Source organism: Mycetomoellerius zeteki, unplaced genomic scaffold (assembly GCF_001594055.1).
Source record: "Mycetomoellerius zeteki isolate Tzet28-1 unplaced genomic scaffold, Tzet1.0 scaffold487, whole genome shotgun sequence".
Lineage (NCBI taxonomy): Eukaryota > Metazoa > Arthropoda > Insecta > Hymenoptera > Formicidae > Mycetomoellerius > Mycetomoellerius zeteki.
This window is the reverse complement of record NW_017257486.1, coordinates 3,917-23,182: the sequence shown is the minus strand read 5'-3', so window position 1 is coordinate 23,182 and position 19,266 is coordinate 3,917. Positions and strand designations below refer to the sequence as shown.

Below are 19,266 nucleotides of genomic sequence, written 5' to 3'. Positions count from 1 at the left end.
GAGCATATGTCTATAGGACTTTTTTTCTTAGTTTTTTACTCCTCTACACGCTCCCGAAGTTTTGCGATTTAATTTGGAAACACCCTGTATATATATATCTCACGTAAAAAAATTGCAAGATTATTATTTAATTAAAAAACTCGATCTGTGTACTTTACGACAGTATGATTGGCTTTTACTAATTAAAATAAATCAACGTAGAACATAAAACATTGAAATATATTTTTTAAAACTAATATAATTTTAATTATAATTTAAAAAATTAATATTTATATTTTTTTAAATCATATAAAACTGACTCTAAAATTGTGTACGTTATATTAAAACAAAAACAAACAAAGAACAATTTAAATATAACAAAGAATATTTACATTTTTTTAAATCATATAAAACTGACTAATAAATTATACGTAATTATTATATTCTCTCTCTCTCTCTCTCTCTCTCTCTCTCTCTCTCTCTCTCTCACTCTTATTTAGATATAAAAGATGTTGATACAGACGCTTACGTGTGGCTCGCCATTCCTGTGAAGGGTCTCCTCATGTTCTAGAAGGACCTCCACCGCTTCAACGAATTCCTCGGAGATAGCGTGAAGGAGCGCATCCTTGGTATCGACCTTGTGCTCTATTAAAAGCTCCACCATCTCTAGATTTTCATTATCGATCGCCATGAGGAGGGCTGATCGTCCAAGAGGATCCACGCAGTTAATGTTAATGTCGGCCTCGTGGGCTTTTTGGAGCATTCTGTAGTGACAGGAGGTATTTGGAAGATTGATGAATTGCAGTGTAGGATTCGTAAGTGCAAACATTCGTATATGTATAGAAAATCTCAAAATTATCGGATATCCTTTTAGCAAATTCTCATGGTTAGGAAAAATAATTTTTCTGAATAATATCGATCGAAATATCATTTATTAGATCTTTTCAATTATTAGCATTATATATATTTGCAAATATTGTTTCAAATTAAAATTCTATTAGATACTTAGAATTATCTATAAAATTTTGTCATTTATTTTTTAAACTTAATTTAAACCCCATGTTTTTAATCGATAATTACTTGAAAACTATAAATGCTTCAATATTTTTGTCAACTAGAATTTTATTTCAGCAAAGAATTTGTAATAGAATAAATATTCGATAGCTTCTAAACTTATACAACTTTAAAAACAATTATTTGATAATATAACTTTATCAAAAGTTAGAGAAACCTGTTTTTTTCAAATGAATTTGGCTGCTTCTTGTTAAAATCAGAATAGAAAAGCAATGTCAGATCAAAAGTTATAACTATAAATTATAACGGAGGAATTTCGCAAGAGTGGCAAGTTAATCATAGATAGCAATCAGCTTCAATTACGGTAACATGAAAACATAGCAGGGAGAATTCTTGAAACTTTCAAAATCGCGCAAGCAAGCTTTATAAGATAATTAGAAGATTTTGTGCCGTACACACGTCGAGCGGAAGTTCATTTATTTAAAGAAGGTGACGTAGTACCTACACATTAAATATTTTTTACAATAATATTACGCTGCATTGAGTAATAATAAACCAAGGAAAAATTTTAAAGGAATAGCCGCCTATCTTAACTTTTTATATAAATCGCGTATGTATTTTTATAAATATTGTAAGATTTTTGAAACGTTAACAAAATTAAATGAGAGGATATGGTGATAATTCTATATAATACATATTTTTATAGAATACACACGCCAAAGTCAAATTATGTCCGTTTCTACAATGTAGATTAATTAATTTAATCTCGGTTTAACTAACGCTTTATATTTTCTAATTTTAAGAATTAAAAAAAACTAAGAATAATTAAATCAAGATTAAAGTTAATCTTGGTAGAAATCAAAATTAATGTTATAAAATATAAGACTTGTTTCAGAAAGTTCAAGTGAAATAAAATTTTACGTAATGTTGCGACACAGTTAACGTCTATGAAAAAGTTTATTTCTATTAATTCGTATTTTTTCTTTTTTTTGTACGGAAGAAGTTTTCTGTCCTCCCTAGATACCTGCTCGCACAACGAATCCCACATTCGACACAATTATCTATTTTCGTTAGCAGTAGCACGCGTGTCAGCGCACGTGTCTAGGTATTTCTTATAATAGCTCTATTAGGATAACGAAGACGTACGATAATCATACTCTTAATTCGCGGAATAAAAAGATAAAAAGATAGAGAAACTTGTAAGGATACACGTGTGCATTGCGTACGGATACACGTGTATGAATGAAATGCAAACAAGATGAAACTCGTTCCATATTTGTATATAAATAAGTTATTTTTTTACTTAAATAAATGTTTTATATATTATATATATAAAGAATTCTTTTCTTCTCTTCTATCTCTTTTTTCTCCTCTTTCTTTTGTTACGGCAATATGCATATGCAATATTCTCAAGCTATCAAAAAACAGCATATCTGTCTGGAAAGAGTTTCATGTTACGAAAATTTTGCGGTACATACATCAATGTAAAGTGAAATGTTAAAAATACATATATATTTGATTAAACCGGAAATTCATTCATTTGTTGGCCTTGTATTCTTCTCTGCTAATAGAAAAGTCAAAAATATTCATAAATTTTCAACTATAAATTTCAACTGACCTTCTAACGGAAGCCACGTCTCCGCGCTCGACAGCGAGAAGATATTTCTTTTCCTGAAGCGACAGGCTGGCCATTTCCTGATGAGGTCTCACGACGTTCTCTTCCTCCATCATACCGTGTATGCTGTGCCTCTGTAAGCGCAATACGTTTGTTTTATTCATCTGAACGTATCTATACATTTAGACATACGGGAAAGTGAAGGAATTGCGGACATAGGGTAAACACGAACGATGCTGTTGTAGTATATCAGAGTACTAATAACCTCTCATTTCTCGCATCCAATGATAGTCTGATGTACACTTACAATTAGTGCCGCACTGTAACGTGATTATAGAACACACACACCGTTTAAAATAAATACCATTACATGAGTTTGATTATCGATGATTCTGATGAAGAAGGGAATCAGAGAATTTGCGAGTACCTATAGTTAAATAAAACCGAAGAGAGTATCAATTATTGAAGTTTTTATTCAAAGAATATTGACCTTAAACTACAATAATTAATATTTATATATTAGTGATATAAACTATAATTTTAAACAAAAAACAAAACTGATTCAGCAACGCTCTGCGTGCCAAATAATTCTGAACAAAAAGGATTTTGTTTTATGTTTAACATTATATTAATTTGTATTGATAATATTTGAATAATAAGAATAAATTTATTTACAGTTTTTCAGCATATTAACATCTTTTAATAGGATGCTTGATTGAGCATCAAATTATTAAAATTGTCAATTTAATTCGTGATATATTACTACAGTAGTTTAATTGCGTTTATAAGTCCGGAAAAACAATTTGGCTCGCAGTTCGAAACTACAAATATTGTATATATGCAAGTACAAATATAATATATATAGTAATTCAAATTTAATTATTTAAGCATTAAAGATCTAGCTTTGATCGTTACGGCCATTACAGTATACGCAAAAAAAATGCGACTCTCACAACTAATACTTTAGTTATCGGTTTAGTTAAATAAAGTAAGTGGACGGGGGCAAATTTGATTATAACACAAATATTTTGTCCTTCTACCAAATATTTATTCGATATGATTTCCTTTAATTGCAATCACTGCGTTATTGTGTCACACTCAGCATAATAGTAATTAAAAGAGAGTCGCATTTTTTTGGCGCATACTGTACTTTTATATCTTAATATATGAATGTTAATTATAGTTTAAAGCAATATAACTAGAGTATCTTTTAAGTAAAGACTTTTATTTATAAATTTATAAATAAAGCGTGTCAAAGCAAAATGTTGTGAATTTGTAGTCATTTTGTAAATTTTTCAGACGGAAGGAAAAATTTATTTTCTTGAAAACTATCACTTAAAAAATTCTATAAAAAATTACCGTATTAACTAAAAATACGAATAATCAGTTTCGGCAAAAATTTTTAATTAATTGTAACTTATAAAGAAAAACGTGTTTGAGTTATTAAAGGAAGGTGTGTAAAAATGGCCAAAATTGGTCCTGAATGGACACCTTTAAAACCTATGCGATTGTCACTTTAGAAGTCCGTATATTCATGAAAAAATGCTTATTTATCCAGGAAAGTTTGAGAAACCTTCCAAAAATAATAAAATAGGTCGTTTAAACGCTCTGCAAAGAAACATTTTGTTTCTAATAAGCGATGATAGATTTCAAAATTAATGGTATTGTGTGTGTGTTGCGTGTGTTTACATTTAACACAAGTTGGATCATGAAATACTATAAGAATATACTTGTGTTTACATTTAACACAAGTTGGATCATGAAATACTATAAGAATATACTATCAGGAAGATCTACACACAAATAAATGAATTCTTAAAGGAATGCATAAATGCTTTAATCGAAGAATATTTTATGTTTAAAATAGCGCCAAGAATAAACAATTTTCAATTAAAAATAAATTAGTCTTAAAATGAAATAAATTATATTCTTAGTTCAAAACAAATTTTATTTCAATAAAAGAATAAAGTTGCACTCGTTCATCATTAAATATGCTTGTATTAGCATTATTTTTTCTTCAATGCCTTTTGTCAACTTTTATTTCAAGCCCCCAGTAACTTTCCAGTAACATCAAGATGACAGAAACCAATGCTGCAGTAAATGACGATAGCTTTGTAAATGAAGTGCCACATTTATATAGAGCATGCCTCCTAATGTGCACAAGTACAAGCTCTCAAGGAAAAACTGAATCAAACTCTACTAATGTGATTCAAAGGCAAGTGAAATGCTGAGACCGTTCTACCAATACCTCCGTTAGCTATATTCCAAATAATGATGCAAACAGACGGTCAACCTCGTCGTAATGGTAGAGAACGCTAGTTGCACACATAGGCGGATCCGCCGCGGCAGATTCATTGCTCATCTCACCCATTTGACTGTGGATAGCAGATCCGCGAATTCGCCGCAGAAAATCCGCCCGTGTGTATAGGCAACCGCCTCTTCGTCGCGTCGCAGTGACAAAATCGGCCGGCTGTTCACGCATCCCCATTTGCAATATAACTGACAGAAACATTAGGACGAGCTGAATATTTCATCCATCCTTAAAAAGATTGAACCACATTTAGAGATATGTTCCACGAATGCAACAGTTCACTCACAAAACCATCGTCAAACGTCATTCACTGCACCCATGCATTTCCGACATCTTGATATTACTAAGAGGTCCTTACACATATCTACTCTTGCCGCCTGCCGGCGAATTTTCAAATTTGTAATTCTAAATCCAAGAATAAATAGTTTCTAAATAATGCGATTGAGTTTGTTAGAACTATGTAATGATTTTAGAAACAAGAACACAATTTTAAGAATAAAATATACTTTGCACAAATCTATTTATTATTGACGCCAGTGAACATTTATAATTGAAGAGAACATTTTATACTTAAATGAAAGTAAATAGCATACAAAAATAAAAATATACGTGAATCAGGAATTCATTTTTTTCTGTATATAAATATATATATATATATTTGTTGTCTTAAATGCGCAGTTAAGTGTGGGCAATGTAATTAATTTGAGTAACAGATTTACTTGAGGTAATATATATTTCATACACAACAGACACAAGAGAAGTGAACATAGAGTAACATAAAGTAACAAGATGAGCACACAACAATAAAGAATGTAATGGCGAATCCGCAAGATATCGATTAGATCGATATTCCTAAATGTGTGAAGATCGATTCGACTTATCTATTTAACCAACAATATTCGATTAAAGATTGTTTAAAAATATTTAAAGGCCAGAACTGTCACTAAAACTTATCAGAGAAACTGTAGGACTCTTCGAGAATAAAAGAATTCCATAATAAAAATTCATTTTTGTGAAACTCTCTCTCTCTCTCTCTCTCTCTCTCTCTCTTGAGGTGCAAACTCTTAAATTTTTAAAATTTATTTCAAAATATTTAGGGACCGGAACTATTGTTAAAATTTATCAGGAACTATAGAACTCTTCGAGAAGTATAAGATTTCATAATAAAAATCAACTTTTTCGAATCTTGAGGTGCCACGCGAAATTAGCACCTCATATTCTTATTTTATTTTATTTTTTTTTAGCTAAATCACAACGAAACTATTTATAAAACCTAGCAGGAGAACTGTAGAACTATTGCGGGTGCAAGCAGAATTATTAATAAAATTTCCGATTTTTTAAAATGAGGTGCTAACTTCACAGAGATTAATAAACGTTCCTTCTCTAAATTTTGTAAGATGTATCAAGAGTGGGACATTACGGCGAATTATTTAATGCAAATCTTACAGGGGAGAGTTCTTCTGGAAGACAAACAGCATTTCTAAAAACGTAATTTCCGTAGCTATCACCTACGCGAGAGAAACGCGAAGTTGGTCATATTTCTCAGTGTTACATCTTTTTCCGGTGCAACGTTTCTTTAGCAACGTGCGAGCATCGATGTTTCTAAATGTTTTCGCTTCGTTTTACAGTATACTATTGTAATTGTCGCACTGTTTGAAACGCGCGTTAAATTATACAAATTTCGTCTAGTGGCCCTAGTTTCATTTTCTACCGTCATTGTACCGGTCATGCACGATTCAACGCTCACTACGTGATTTTGCGCCGCGCTCACACGGAAGTTGCATACCGAATTTGGAGCGAGCGTATGCGTTCGAGTGCAAGAGTGTACTTAACGAGGTGAAATGCACCCGGTTTCGAGGATCAATTGTGTCCCTCATAACTGTGCTTGAGGAATGCAGGAATATCATTACGTACTAGCATAATGCGTGTTTCGCATTACGATTAGTCGTTTGCTAACTACGAATCCTTTTAACTGATTTTAATTAATTATTCATCAGTTATTATAATTAATTTAGTCGTATGCGATCCCTTCTTATAATCTTTTTTTCTAATACAATATATCGCACAAAATATATCGTAATATGGATATTATATATGTATTTGCTTTAGCAGTACCTATCAAGTTTTTTATGTTAAATATTTTTAAAATTAAACCAAGTATCTGAAGGCTCAAAAAATAAAAATTTAAATAAGAAACAACGCAGGGCAATGAGCCAAGTACACAGAGAGAAAAATGTTTGGTATTTGTAAATATAATTATATATTACTATAATTATGTTTATTACTACTATAATAATAATTATAGTAATATATAATTATAGTTACAAATACCAAACATTTTTCTCTCTGTGTACGATGTCAGTACACAATATTATAATTAATATATTGACAAAATCCCATGGGATTTTAATTTTTATATTTGACTTTATCAATATATTAATTGTAATATTGTGCACTAATTGCGCTTGGCTCATTGCTCTGTGTTGTTTAAATATTTTGAATCTTGGGTTAAAACAAAAACATGCTACCACTTGGGATGAAATAGAATTATTCTTGTAGGAATTCAAGAATACATATCACTTGAGTTGAGTAAGGTAATGCAACTTTTATGCCCGAAAAAACGGTTTTGCTGAAATACTTAAAAATTTAGCTAGATACAGATTTAAAAATAATTTTATTTGGAATATCAAAATAATTATGTAGGACGCTCAAATTTATTGCTAGAATGTTAAAACTTTTTGCAGCATTGCTTAATATACTCAAGATTCCTACGTAACTATTTTGACGGTGCAGCAAAATTATTTTCAGATCTGTATCTGATTCAATTTTTAGATACTTCAGCAAAATCATTTTTTCTGTGTGTCACTATAACTTGGCGTTAGTTATTGCTATTAAATCTTTTATACAATTGATATATTTTTAAAAATGAAATATAGTACCACTTGGATTTAATTTTTTAATTTGATACAGATACAATAGGTTTTTCTTTAAAGAGTACATTTATACTGACACCTTTTTTAAATCGTAATTAAACGTTACAGATTAATATTTTATTAATATAAAATTCGTTCGAGATTAAGTTAAAATTAAATTGTTCTCTCTATAGTGTTCTCATTATCTATTCGTATCCGAAGATTTAATTTGTTAGTATTATCTTGCCGTATTTGTCATTAAATTACTGAATTCAAGGTAATATTTTAGAGTAGCTTAAAGTTAATATTGGAATTACGAAGGGGACGAGAAGAGCATAAAACTTTATCACGAAAATGTAAACCGAATTATCGTCAATCGTACAAATTATGTTTCATTGTTGACGCGTATAAATTCCGTTTGATCCTATTTCGCGTAAAGGCCATTGATAAAATGTGCTTATTGTTAGCAAGTACGTTTTAATTGTCGCTCCCTCGTACCGTTTGTACATCCGATGCGCAATAAACTTTACATTGTCATAAACAGGACTGCATGGAGGCAGACATCTGGTCGTGAATTAGCTGTTTTATTATCGATTATTGAAAGTTATTGAAACATCGCGTTCGCCGATATGTACGCGCTTCCCTTCGCAACAAATTCATCCGTCATGATATCTGCCGTTCGGCACGGAGATAGTGTCTATACTACATTGTTCGAAATACAATCCATAAATGTCGGACACGTATGTCGTGCGCGACGTATCACGAATACACACGAGCGCGTAATTCAAACGCAAATCTTGACCCAAGGACCTACGTTAGTATTTTGCATGATCGGGGGGGGGCGGTTTCCACATTGATCGAAATCCATTTTTAGGGGACGAATATGCGGTCAAATGGCGAAAAAGGGTTGCGCGGATCTTAGCGGGCCGTAAAGGCAAGCGTATGATAGATGGTGTTTGTCGAGGGTGCGTCGGTTCGACAATTAAGGTGCGCCCTTAGCAAACACTCGTCAGTGCTGACCTTCGCAGTATTCTAGTATCTCGAGTATGATGTCGTGTTACAATATACACTTTTCTCCTCTACTTGAGTCTGTTTCCGCGTCTTCTCTTCTTGCCCTTTGTTAAATAAACTATTATAGTCTGCGTTCTTAATCACCGATTCAAAAATCTGAAAACACGTACACTCTCTAGGGAAAGATTTTGCTGAAGTATGAAAAAATTAGTTAGATACAGATCTGCAAAATAATTTTGTTTAAACCATCAAAATTATGTAGGACACTCAAACTAGTAGCTAAAACATTAAAACTTTCTGCAGCATTGTCATCAACACTTAACCGTTCTGCCTAATTATTTTGATGGTCCAGCAAAATTATTTTCAGATCTGTATCTAACTTTAAATATTTTAACAAAACTATTCTTTCCCTGTAGAAAGCTTGAAAGTTATAAATATGAGAGACATAAAAAATATGTTAAGAAATTCGTAATATATGTATAAGTATCTTGTAATTATACATATAATTATTCTATAAATAGTTATATTCTAGAACGTATTTAATTAATCTGTACGAGAATGTTTTACCTATCTTACACGTTTTATCTACCTCTGAGTATGTTAAATTATTTTTAAGCTGATTCTATTTCCCTGCATTCCTTTTACTTGAAATTAAAATGTTTTAAATTAAAACACGGTTTTTAAAGACGTGACCTAAAGGCAAATAATTTTTCGTAACTCCCGCCGAATCTTTCTCAAAGTTCTAAAATCATGCTTTCGAATTTTATCATATTCTGTCGCAAAAATATTACAGGTTTAGAGTACACGAGGGAGAGCAAATCCCGCCTTGCGCATGAAGTGTATCGATGCCCCCAATCTCGGACATTGATTTCCACTTTACGAGGAAGATCCCTCATCGTTATTTTTTAAGGCGTTTGTTTTCATACGACAATTTAAATCTCATAAAAGGGAGATTTGAAAGCAAAATCTACTTGGTTTTGCGGGAAAATTCTTTACTAGGGTTTTTCCTCAACGAAAAGTTGTTTTCGACCAGATAGTTTTACAAATAGAATTAAATCCGCAGGAAGGAAAACGTAGGAACGCTCGCTAACCGTGGTATTTGACTCTACCATCATGGATTGAATGCTCCGCCTCAATGCTTCGTTACGCGAAACACCGGATAGAATTTCGTGTCTCAAAGCAGCGTACTCTTGGCAAGTATGGTAGACACTTAACGTGGCCCATAAATTTCGTCATTAAGGAATCATTCGACTTGCAATGTACAGTTCAAGCATTTAATGCTATAAATTTTACAATCACGGCAATCAACAGCGTATACATTTATTCTGTTTGAAAAATCCCATTTGGAATTCAGGAATTCGAATAATAGTTTATATTTTAGATAATAGTTTATATTTTAGATAATAGGTACAGGGTAACTCCAGCAAATACGCCGCGCTAGGATTTACGCCGCAGAAGTAAAAAAAAATAGAAGGAGTGGGGGTAATTTTCCCGTAACTACTCTGTTACATGTCTTTATGTTATAATAGTATTGTGTTATGATTTCAGCTTCTTACTGTTAACATTAATGAATTTATTGTGGGTTGAATCGATTTGTCACTGTAATAAGTAACGCCATCATAAGTTATAATCTACATAAAATGATTAATGTAGGACGTGTAAAAGACTTAGTGGTTATTTCGTGATACATACGTGTAGTGGAATAGTAAAGCATGTTTGTATTATTAAGCATGTTTGCATTATTTGTAAATTTTTCATGAGCCGTATATACCCCCTTTCCCCCTATGAGTAGCCATATATCCCATCCCTATGAGATATGCGGCAAAAATACAAGGTTTCAAAAAGTTTATTTTTTAATATGAAAAATAAATATTTCGGATTTCTAATATTTTTTTCATAGTAGTAGACAGTACAAAGTTTTTACTGATATAGTTTGTTTACTATAAACATAGTAAATAATACTTAATAAATTAAGTTTTTGATAGGTGCGGCGTATATACCGGAGTTACCCTAATCAATAAGTAACTTTAATTTTGCCAAACAATCAGATGACAAAATTAAGATTACTTATTAACTTATCCATGTATTTTATAGGAAAATCTTATTGTATTTTATTACTATAACAACAAGAAATATTTGAAGTGATAAAATAAAGAATTTGTCTCTTTATGTTTAAAAAAATCGTTTGACATAAAAATTATTTATTTTAATAATACAATAATTTAAATAAACAGTTTATTGAAATTTTCACTTACTATATAGTGAAACTAATATTGAAATTTTCAATATTAGTTATTATTTAAAACATGACATTTTTATTTATCTTAATTAAGGCAGTTGTAAATAAGACATATGTCTCCCACAATTCACTTTGTACATGTCTTGTGTAGACAGTATTTACTGTCTTTAACGTCTATTTAGTTCTACATCCACCATCTGTGTATTTGGATTGTATTTCTACTGTCCTCGTGTTCAACTGTCTCCATATGCACCGTCTCCACGTACAGTCTGTAACCACTGCTTCTGTGTCTGACTAAACTGTCTGTATCTACTATTCACGCCTTGCATTCGTGACGGCCTACACTACATCGATGATATATGTACATTCACTATGATATATATATATATATTATATTATATTTCTCCGATCTTCTACATAATGATTTATTATCGACCAACCGTATTATCTATAACCGTTTATAAAGAGCATATATGAAGGAAAGCATAAATTTCATTGACATAAAACTCAGTCAAAATTAAGGAGGTTGTAAGGACAAAAAACACATATAATTATATATTAATATTTACGCTTTAAACAAACTATAGTTTGGATTTTTATTATTTAAAAAATTTTTGTTTATAACAATAAAATTAATAATAAATAAAATAAATAATCTATAAAAACGTGTTGCTCAATAAAAACAGAATGTTATGAACACAACTTTCATATGTATGTATACAACACGTATGTGTGTATACAATACGTATGAGCAACACGTTTTTATAGATTATTTATTTTATTTGTTATTAGTTTTATTGTTATAAACAAAAATTTTTTAAATAATAAAAATCTAAATTTTTTTATATAAATATATTAAGTACTGAAGAACATGACTTATACAAAGTTTCATTGAGATTCACCAATTATATAAAAAAATTGAGATTGTTATCATTATTTTGTAATACAGTTTCATATATTTCTATTAGAGTACAAATTTAAAAAATATTACTTTTTATGGAAATAACTTTTGATTCAGATGGTCAACTATCTCTAATTTTTTTTGTATTACTTTTAAATGCAATTTAGAATAATCTGTAATTTTTTCAAGTAATTCTTAACATATTGCATTTGCCTTACAACCTCCTTAAGTAACAAAAAAACCTTATTAATCTGAGCTAAATCTCAGTGTTTAAATAATATTTCGGTGTAAATTTATACATACATCCAGGTCTATAAACTGCGCGCCGAAATAACTTTCGGTCTTATATCGGACTTATTCGGTCTTATATCGAGCCGAAATAACTCTCGGAAACATAATCCTAAATTGAAATTGGGATAGTAATATCATACATTAAATTTTGACAAACAATATCATGATATTTAATAAACTAATAAGCATTTTAAGAAAACTGTAAATAATTTATTGTAAAAAATATTACCTCAGCCAGAATTCAAATCTGGATTTCTCTATTATTTTTTACAATAAATTATTTACGGTTTTTTGATGCTTATTATCATGAATATACAGTCTGTTCAACAAGAACGTACTGGCTGTTTCTCTTAAAAGAAACATAGAATTGTTAAAAATTTTATTTGGATCTATTATTAAATTCAATAAACTAAAATGCGTTTACTTAGTAAATTGTCCAATCTCCTTTATTATCGAGTATGGCCTGGCAGCGTCGGGGCATGCTTTCCACGAGATTTTCAGCCATTGTCTCAGGAAGATTTCTCCAGATATGGCGAACTCTTCCATATATGACGAACGAGCTGCTTTAAATTAAAAACCTTCTTTTCTCTGAGTTTCACCTTCATAATTGTCCACACGTTTTCGATGGGATTGGCATCAGGCGACTGGGAAGACCAATCCATTGTAGTGATGCCATTTTCACGTTTCCACTCCGTACACGCACGACTTTGGTGTTTTGGGTCATTGTCCTCTTGAAGCACCCATGAACTATTATCTGAGCTAAACCATCTTTGAGCAGACTTCAATAAACACTTATGATAAATCATATTCATTTTCTGTGCATTCAGATTGTCTGTGAAAAGATGTAAAGTACCAAATCCCTGTTTACAGAAACATCTCCATACGTGTACTTCCACTGGGTGTTTTATTGTACGTTGAACAACGGGATCGTGACGAGTTGACCACGCATACCTTCTGGGAATCCAGGCCCAAAAGGATGATTCATCGGTAAAGATTACATTGGCAAAATCACGGTCAATATTAGCCTTTGCCCACTCCAGCCGTTTTTCGACGTGTTTTTCGCTTAAAAACGGTTTTAACTTTGTAGATCGCCAACCGTATTCGGAATCAAGCAATCGTTGTCTAATAGTATTAAGGCTCACATCTATACCCTTTTTCAATAAAAGATTTTTCGCTCGTCGTAATGAACACCCAGGATTTTTCTCAAATATCTTGATGATAGCTTTGTCGTCCTTTTTCGTCGTTGACCGTCGGGTGCCACGGCAGGTCATCGACATTTTTTGTTTCGTTGTAACGTTTCACCCACTTCCTGACGAATCCTTCTGACTTTTTCATGTAGCGCCCGGCAGCTGCATACGACATTTTCGGTCCTTTCGGATGTGTGCAAAGGAACACTGCTTCAAAACGACTTGCATACGCAGCACTCATTGTGGTTATTTGCTCTGTTACAGTCAAAACAAGTCACACTATCCATATGACCTCAAAGCATTCTTCCAAACTGTTCAGAGAATCGGAAAAACCAAACTTAACATCTGTGCGTCATCTATTAATGAAGTGCGGAACCGTACGCTCTTATTGAACAGACTGTAATTAAACCTTGTCAATTTAATATGTGATATTACTATTCCAATTTCAGTTTAAGATTGCGTTTCAACTGAAAATTATTTTGACGCGCAGTTTACAGAACTGAATATAAATTTAATATGCATATAAATTTTCACACTGAAAAAAATGTCTGGGTGAAAATGGATAAACGAAAAGATTCTAATTCGTCCATATTTTCAATCAGGATTTCAATTAACCCAACCATACATTTTTGTCAGTGTATCGAGATATTGTTTAAGTACATTAAGTACAATACTAACAACCAAATTAATAAGGCTTTCTCGTTACTTAATTGGGTATTCATATGCGTATATAAATGGCATTTATTGTTGTACAGACAAAATCTTTGATAAAAAACCAGCAACAATTTTGTTTTCAAAATCGATACAATTAATAAAAGGCTCTATATATGTATTATGCATAATAGATCACACAATAAAAATTGTCTGAACGAAAATATTATAGTTCCGCTGCCGTGATTAAGAATTGAGAGAGGCATTGGATTTGGAGTCTTTTCTTAACCAATGCTAATTCTATCAAACATTGACTGCCGTGTTATTCGAAGCTCGACGAGGGTGGTCACGAAATTCGGTCACGTAATACACTAGGATTCAGTAGCTGCGGTTTCGCTGCGCGAGCTCACTCGAGGACATTTACGAGGCACTAAAAGATGAAAGCAGCTCGCTCGCGTTCCTTTCTCTCTCTCTCTCTCTCTCTCTCTCTCTCTCTCTCTCTCGCTTTTCATCCCTAAATAGATTAAACGCATGTTTCACGGCGCGGCGTATGCAAAGTGCGTATTACGATGGCAGAGCGTTACGAGAGTGCAATCCTGGGTCGGCGAACCTAATCCTGAAAACGCAAAGTCAAAGGAAGATCGTTTGCCTCTCGTTCTTATCCTTTTCGAAAATGCAACCTGCCGTTTTATGAGACGATAAAAACAAAAGTTTCTGACAACTAGCATGAATTCCCGAGAATACATACGCGTATCTGCCTTGTATTTTACGTATGTCTTCGACGCATGGGAAAAAAAAAGAATGTTTAAAAGGAATCGATTTCTGCCTAAAATGTATAAATAAAAGGAGTAATGTTTTTTTGTAAATTTTGACTTCGATACGATAAAATTATTAAAAAGTTATTCGCGTACTTTCTAAAACTTTTAAAGTGAATTTCACTCTGAAAAGTGAAATCTCATTCTTAAAGATTAAAAATTAAATCACTCTTTTTCAAGACATAATTTTCAGTCTTTAATATGAAATTCTACTCCAAAACGAATTTAGAAAGTAGCGTTTGAGAAACACTTCGAAAATTGAGCACGAACATGGTATATTCATCCAAATTTCAATACTCTTGTTTAATTTTTTTAAGTGTTCCTTAAACGTCACGACGACTTTTTAATAATTTTAATTTTTTCGTATTTACGAGTTCCAAAATTGACAAAGTATTTCTTTTACTTATACTTTTTTGGAGCATGTTAAAAGGCTGATTTTTGTTTTAAAGGCAGTAAGTAAAAGAAATAATGTTTTTGTAGATTTTTACTTCCTGGATACTTATAAAGTTGTTAAAAAATTCGTGACGTTTAAAGAATATCTTGAAAATTAACCAAGAATATTAAAATTTGGATAAAAATATACCATGGGCCTCAATTTTCAAAATAATCTCCAAATGCTACCAAGTTTTTAATAATTTTATATTCAGATCAAAATCTACAAAAAACACTATTCCTTTTTTAAATCTCATACCGACGCGTACAGAACTCACTAATAATATTATATTAAAGGCCTAATGCCGGTCGAAGTTAAATCTTAATTGCTTTTTAAATAATTCAAAATGTGAATTATATATATATATACTATATATGTACTTGCATATATACAATATTTGTAGTCATATTCATTACGCGCCAAAATTTTTCCGGACTTTACAAACGCAGCTAAACTACTGAAATAATATCACAAATTTTTGATGCTCAATAAACATCTATCGTAGAAAACTTAAACTACTAGAATCTGTAAATAAATTTTAATTATTACGAAAAATATTACCTCGGCTGGGTACTATTCCTTTTATTTATCTTTTTAGAAATAAATCCCCTTTAACATCCTTTCCTAAGCGAGATATTCTTCGGTCTGTCCGATCGAGCTAACTTATGCCCTTTATAGCCATTTCGAGTCTTCCTTCTTTTCAGCGCGTACCGCGAGGTGATATAATTAATTATCCATAACCGCATCGCAGAAAGCGATGTCGAGACCGAAGCTATTTGCAGATTCACCTGGTGGCTAAATAATGCAGCTGCTAACCAAGCGAGCGAGAAATTCGGCCAAGAGGCGTTTGGCCGAATTTCACCTTATTCGAAGGCTAAATGTCTGCGCCATCGATCAGTCACATACTTCACCTATATATATATATGGCTGATATTAAACACCGTTGCCGGTCCTCAGGATCCTATGTACAAAAATAATCACGCCCGGTCTATCATCTGCCGTCTGCGTTAAACGTGGTTATCGAAACAGCATTAAGGTTTAATTTAACTTGACCCGACCGGAGTACCGGCTGCGACGCTTCATTTCTTCCTGTCGACAGACGGGTAATGGCAAATCGAGAAGAGGCAAATCACTATCACACGGCCAACATCTGAGGAGACCCAATAAAAGAATGGTAGAAGAAGAACTCTTTCCTCTTCTCTTCCCCCCTCAGTCTTTTTTTTATTTTTTTTCTCATTCTCCCGTAATTCTCAAGCGGCGCACAAATTGGATCGGAACGTCGTTATCAGCTGCCATCCTTTCTGTTTCTGGTTCCGTTTCTTTTGCTCAACTCGTCAAACTCGAGTTGTAGTTTGTGGCGAGAAGGGAATTTATGCGGATAGAAACCACGACGGTGCGCTCGACTTATTTCTAACCCTCGGAAACCTATGATCTTTTTCTTCTCGCTACATCATTACTGTCGGAATCTTTAAATCGATAATGGTATACGTACAACTGTTATCCCGCTCTAGTATTTTATTGTACCGAGAAGAGCGAAGCCAATAAAGAATATAATATATAAAACAAAGAAATTCAAATGAAGGAGATCGCAGTGTTCTTAACGCTGTAAAAAAATCCGTTTGTTCGAAGAAATAGGAGAATACTGATGATATACACTAAAAGTTAATTTTACTTAATTAGATGCTGAGTTTAATTGGAAGTAATACGATCCAAGATTAGAAAGTAACTTGTAATAGTTAATTTTTTTTTCAGTAACTTAACTTCATTCTTTTTTCATCTATAACTGTAATTTAACTCTGTTACACTTTTTGGTAACGGATAACTAATTTAATAATTACTTTTATAGTTACTTATAATATTAAATTTATTCATCAACATACAGACTGATCAAAATAAAATATTCATTGAATATTTAGTATCAGAACAAATGTCTGTATTGAGAATTAAGTTAGAATTCTTTCAGTATATACGCGTCTCAATATTGATTTTATAATTTTGAATCCAAGTGTAGACATTAATTTATTATAAGTAATAAATAGTGTATATAATTGAATGTTTAGTATAATAAATAAAATAATGTTAGAAATGTGTAAAAACTCTTGTATTTAGCAATGCAAAAAATTATAAAAAAATAATAGAAAAGTAAGTAAAGAGTAACGACTCGTTACTTTTGTGAAGTAATTGTAACTGCAACGCGTTATTTTTTAGAATCAGCTACTTGTAGTTATAAGTTACCTTCTGAAAAAAAATACTGTAACTGTAACTAGTTACTTTTTATATAAAATAACTTTTCCAATTTTCTGTATGATTCTAACTATTTTCTGAAACTCTGCGTTATTTCGTAAACAAACGGAAAAAAGATTAATTTATTCTTGCTTGATCCGGTAACCTCTCGAAACGACACACATTAATTTTGTTCGTTACCTTGACTTTCTTGTCAATTTCCGGTCGTTCGAGCAGACAGGTCGTCTGTACGACATGTGTTGGCGGCAGTGGAGGCGCCTCGGGGTCGAAGTTCACTTGCTGTCCGGCGGAGCCTCGTAAGAAGCCGCCTGCGACGGCTGTGATTCGACCCCTGGTTGTGTCGGACGCCATTTTCAAGGGAAAATTATTTGTGCCACCTCCGCCTTGATCGTCGTCCTCTTCATCGATGTCTTCACCAGGGGTTGTGCCGCCCCTGGCGAGCTGATCCTCATCTTCGTACGCGCTTTCTGTAATGTTAATTAAGTATGGTCTCATCATTATGATATCAAATTGTAATGCATGTCTGTTAGATTATACATATTATCTTAACTTCAAAACTCTGAGTTTTACCAGATTTTATACATATTTTATACAGAAAGAACAGTTTTGCTGAAGTGTCTAAATATTTAGCTAAAAATAATTTTATTGGACTATAAAAATAATTATGTAAGACACTCAAATTGGTTGCTAGAAAATCAAATTGCAGCCATACTCTTTATGCTTGAATTTCTTACATATTATTTTGTTGGTTCAAAGTATTTGTAGATTTATATGTCTATTTTATGTCTAAATTTTTAGATACGTCAGCAAAAACATTTCTTTCCATATAATATAGACTTATTTGATCTTATTTCAATAATAAAATATTTTTATTTTCTAAAAGTATTTTGATTTTAAAACATGATTTTTTTGTAAGAATATACTTTAGTTTTTATAAAACATTAGCATTTATCTAGATTGCAATAAAATCGAAAACTAGAAAGTTGGGATGGCTCAATAATTTCGAAATTACAGGAACGGTTCGTGATATAAAATTTATGCTTCACAAAAGATATTTCATATAGAAAATGTAATACAGAATATTTTATAATAAACGAAAAACTAATATTGTTCTTTATAATTAATAAGATTTTAAAGTTAATTGTTGTTAGACAGAATGTCGAGCAATGAACAGAACTGCAGTATGTAAGCGACAGTAAAGAGTTATACTTGGGGCTTAATTAGAAAAAAGAAACTTTCATTCTAATTCAGCTATGAGTATAAAAATTCATTTATATTAAATTTTCGTTTCAAAAAAGTTATTTTACTTTTCATCATAAAAAATTGTACGCCTCGTCGATCATACAAGTACCAATTGCGCGAGAATGTTCATCGATGAAACAACGCCACGATGGCTACGCAAGACTGTCCCTGATGAACTACATATTCGAAGGAATGATGGATCGGGAGACGCACTCTCTTTTATTAATCATGAGCAAACGCACGCACGAGTCGGACATTTGTAGCCGTAGCCTTTTACAGCATGTATATGTCGCCATGTAATTCTCAGAGGATGGTGCAATCGACACACAATAATGCTGATGCTAGTAACGTCACCGGTATTTTACATCATCAGATTCAAAGCAGAAAGTTTAATGGCGAGAGTCAACGATTATTAACATCA

General features: G+C 32.1%; 1 protein-coding gene across 1 annotated transcript in view; it reads right to left on the bottom strand.

Moving 5' to 3' along the window:
• Positions 1 to 18,060, bottom strand: part of Trpgamma (Transient receptor potential cation channel gamma) — a 39,896-nt gene extending 21,836 nt beyond the window's left edge. The window contains 3 exon segments of the mRNA XM_018455508.1: positions 509 to 743; positions 2,612 to 2,742; positions 17,784 to 18,060. Coding sequence (XP_018311010.1) covers positions 509 to 743; positions 2,612 to 2,742; positions 17,784 to 17,954 — 537 coding nt within the window. The 5' untranslated portion in view covers positions 17,955 to 18,060.
• Positions 18,061 to 19,266: the final 1,206 nt, after the last annotated feature.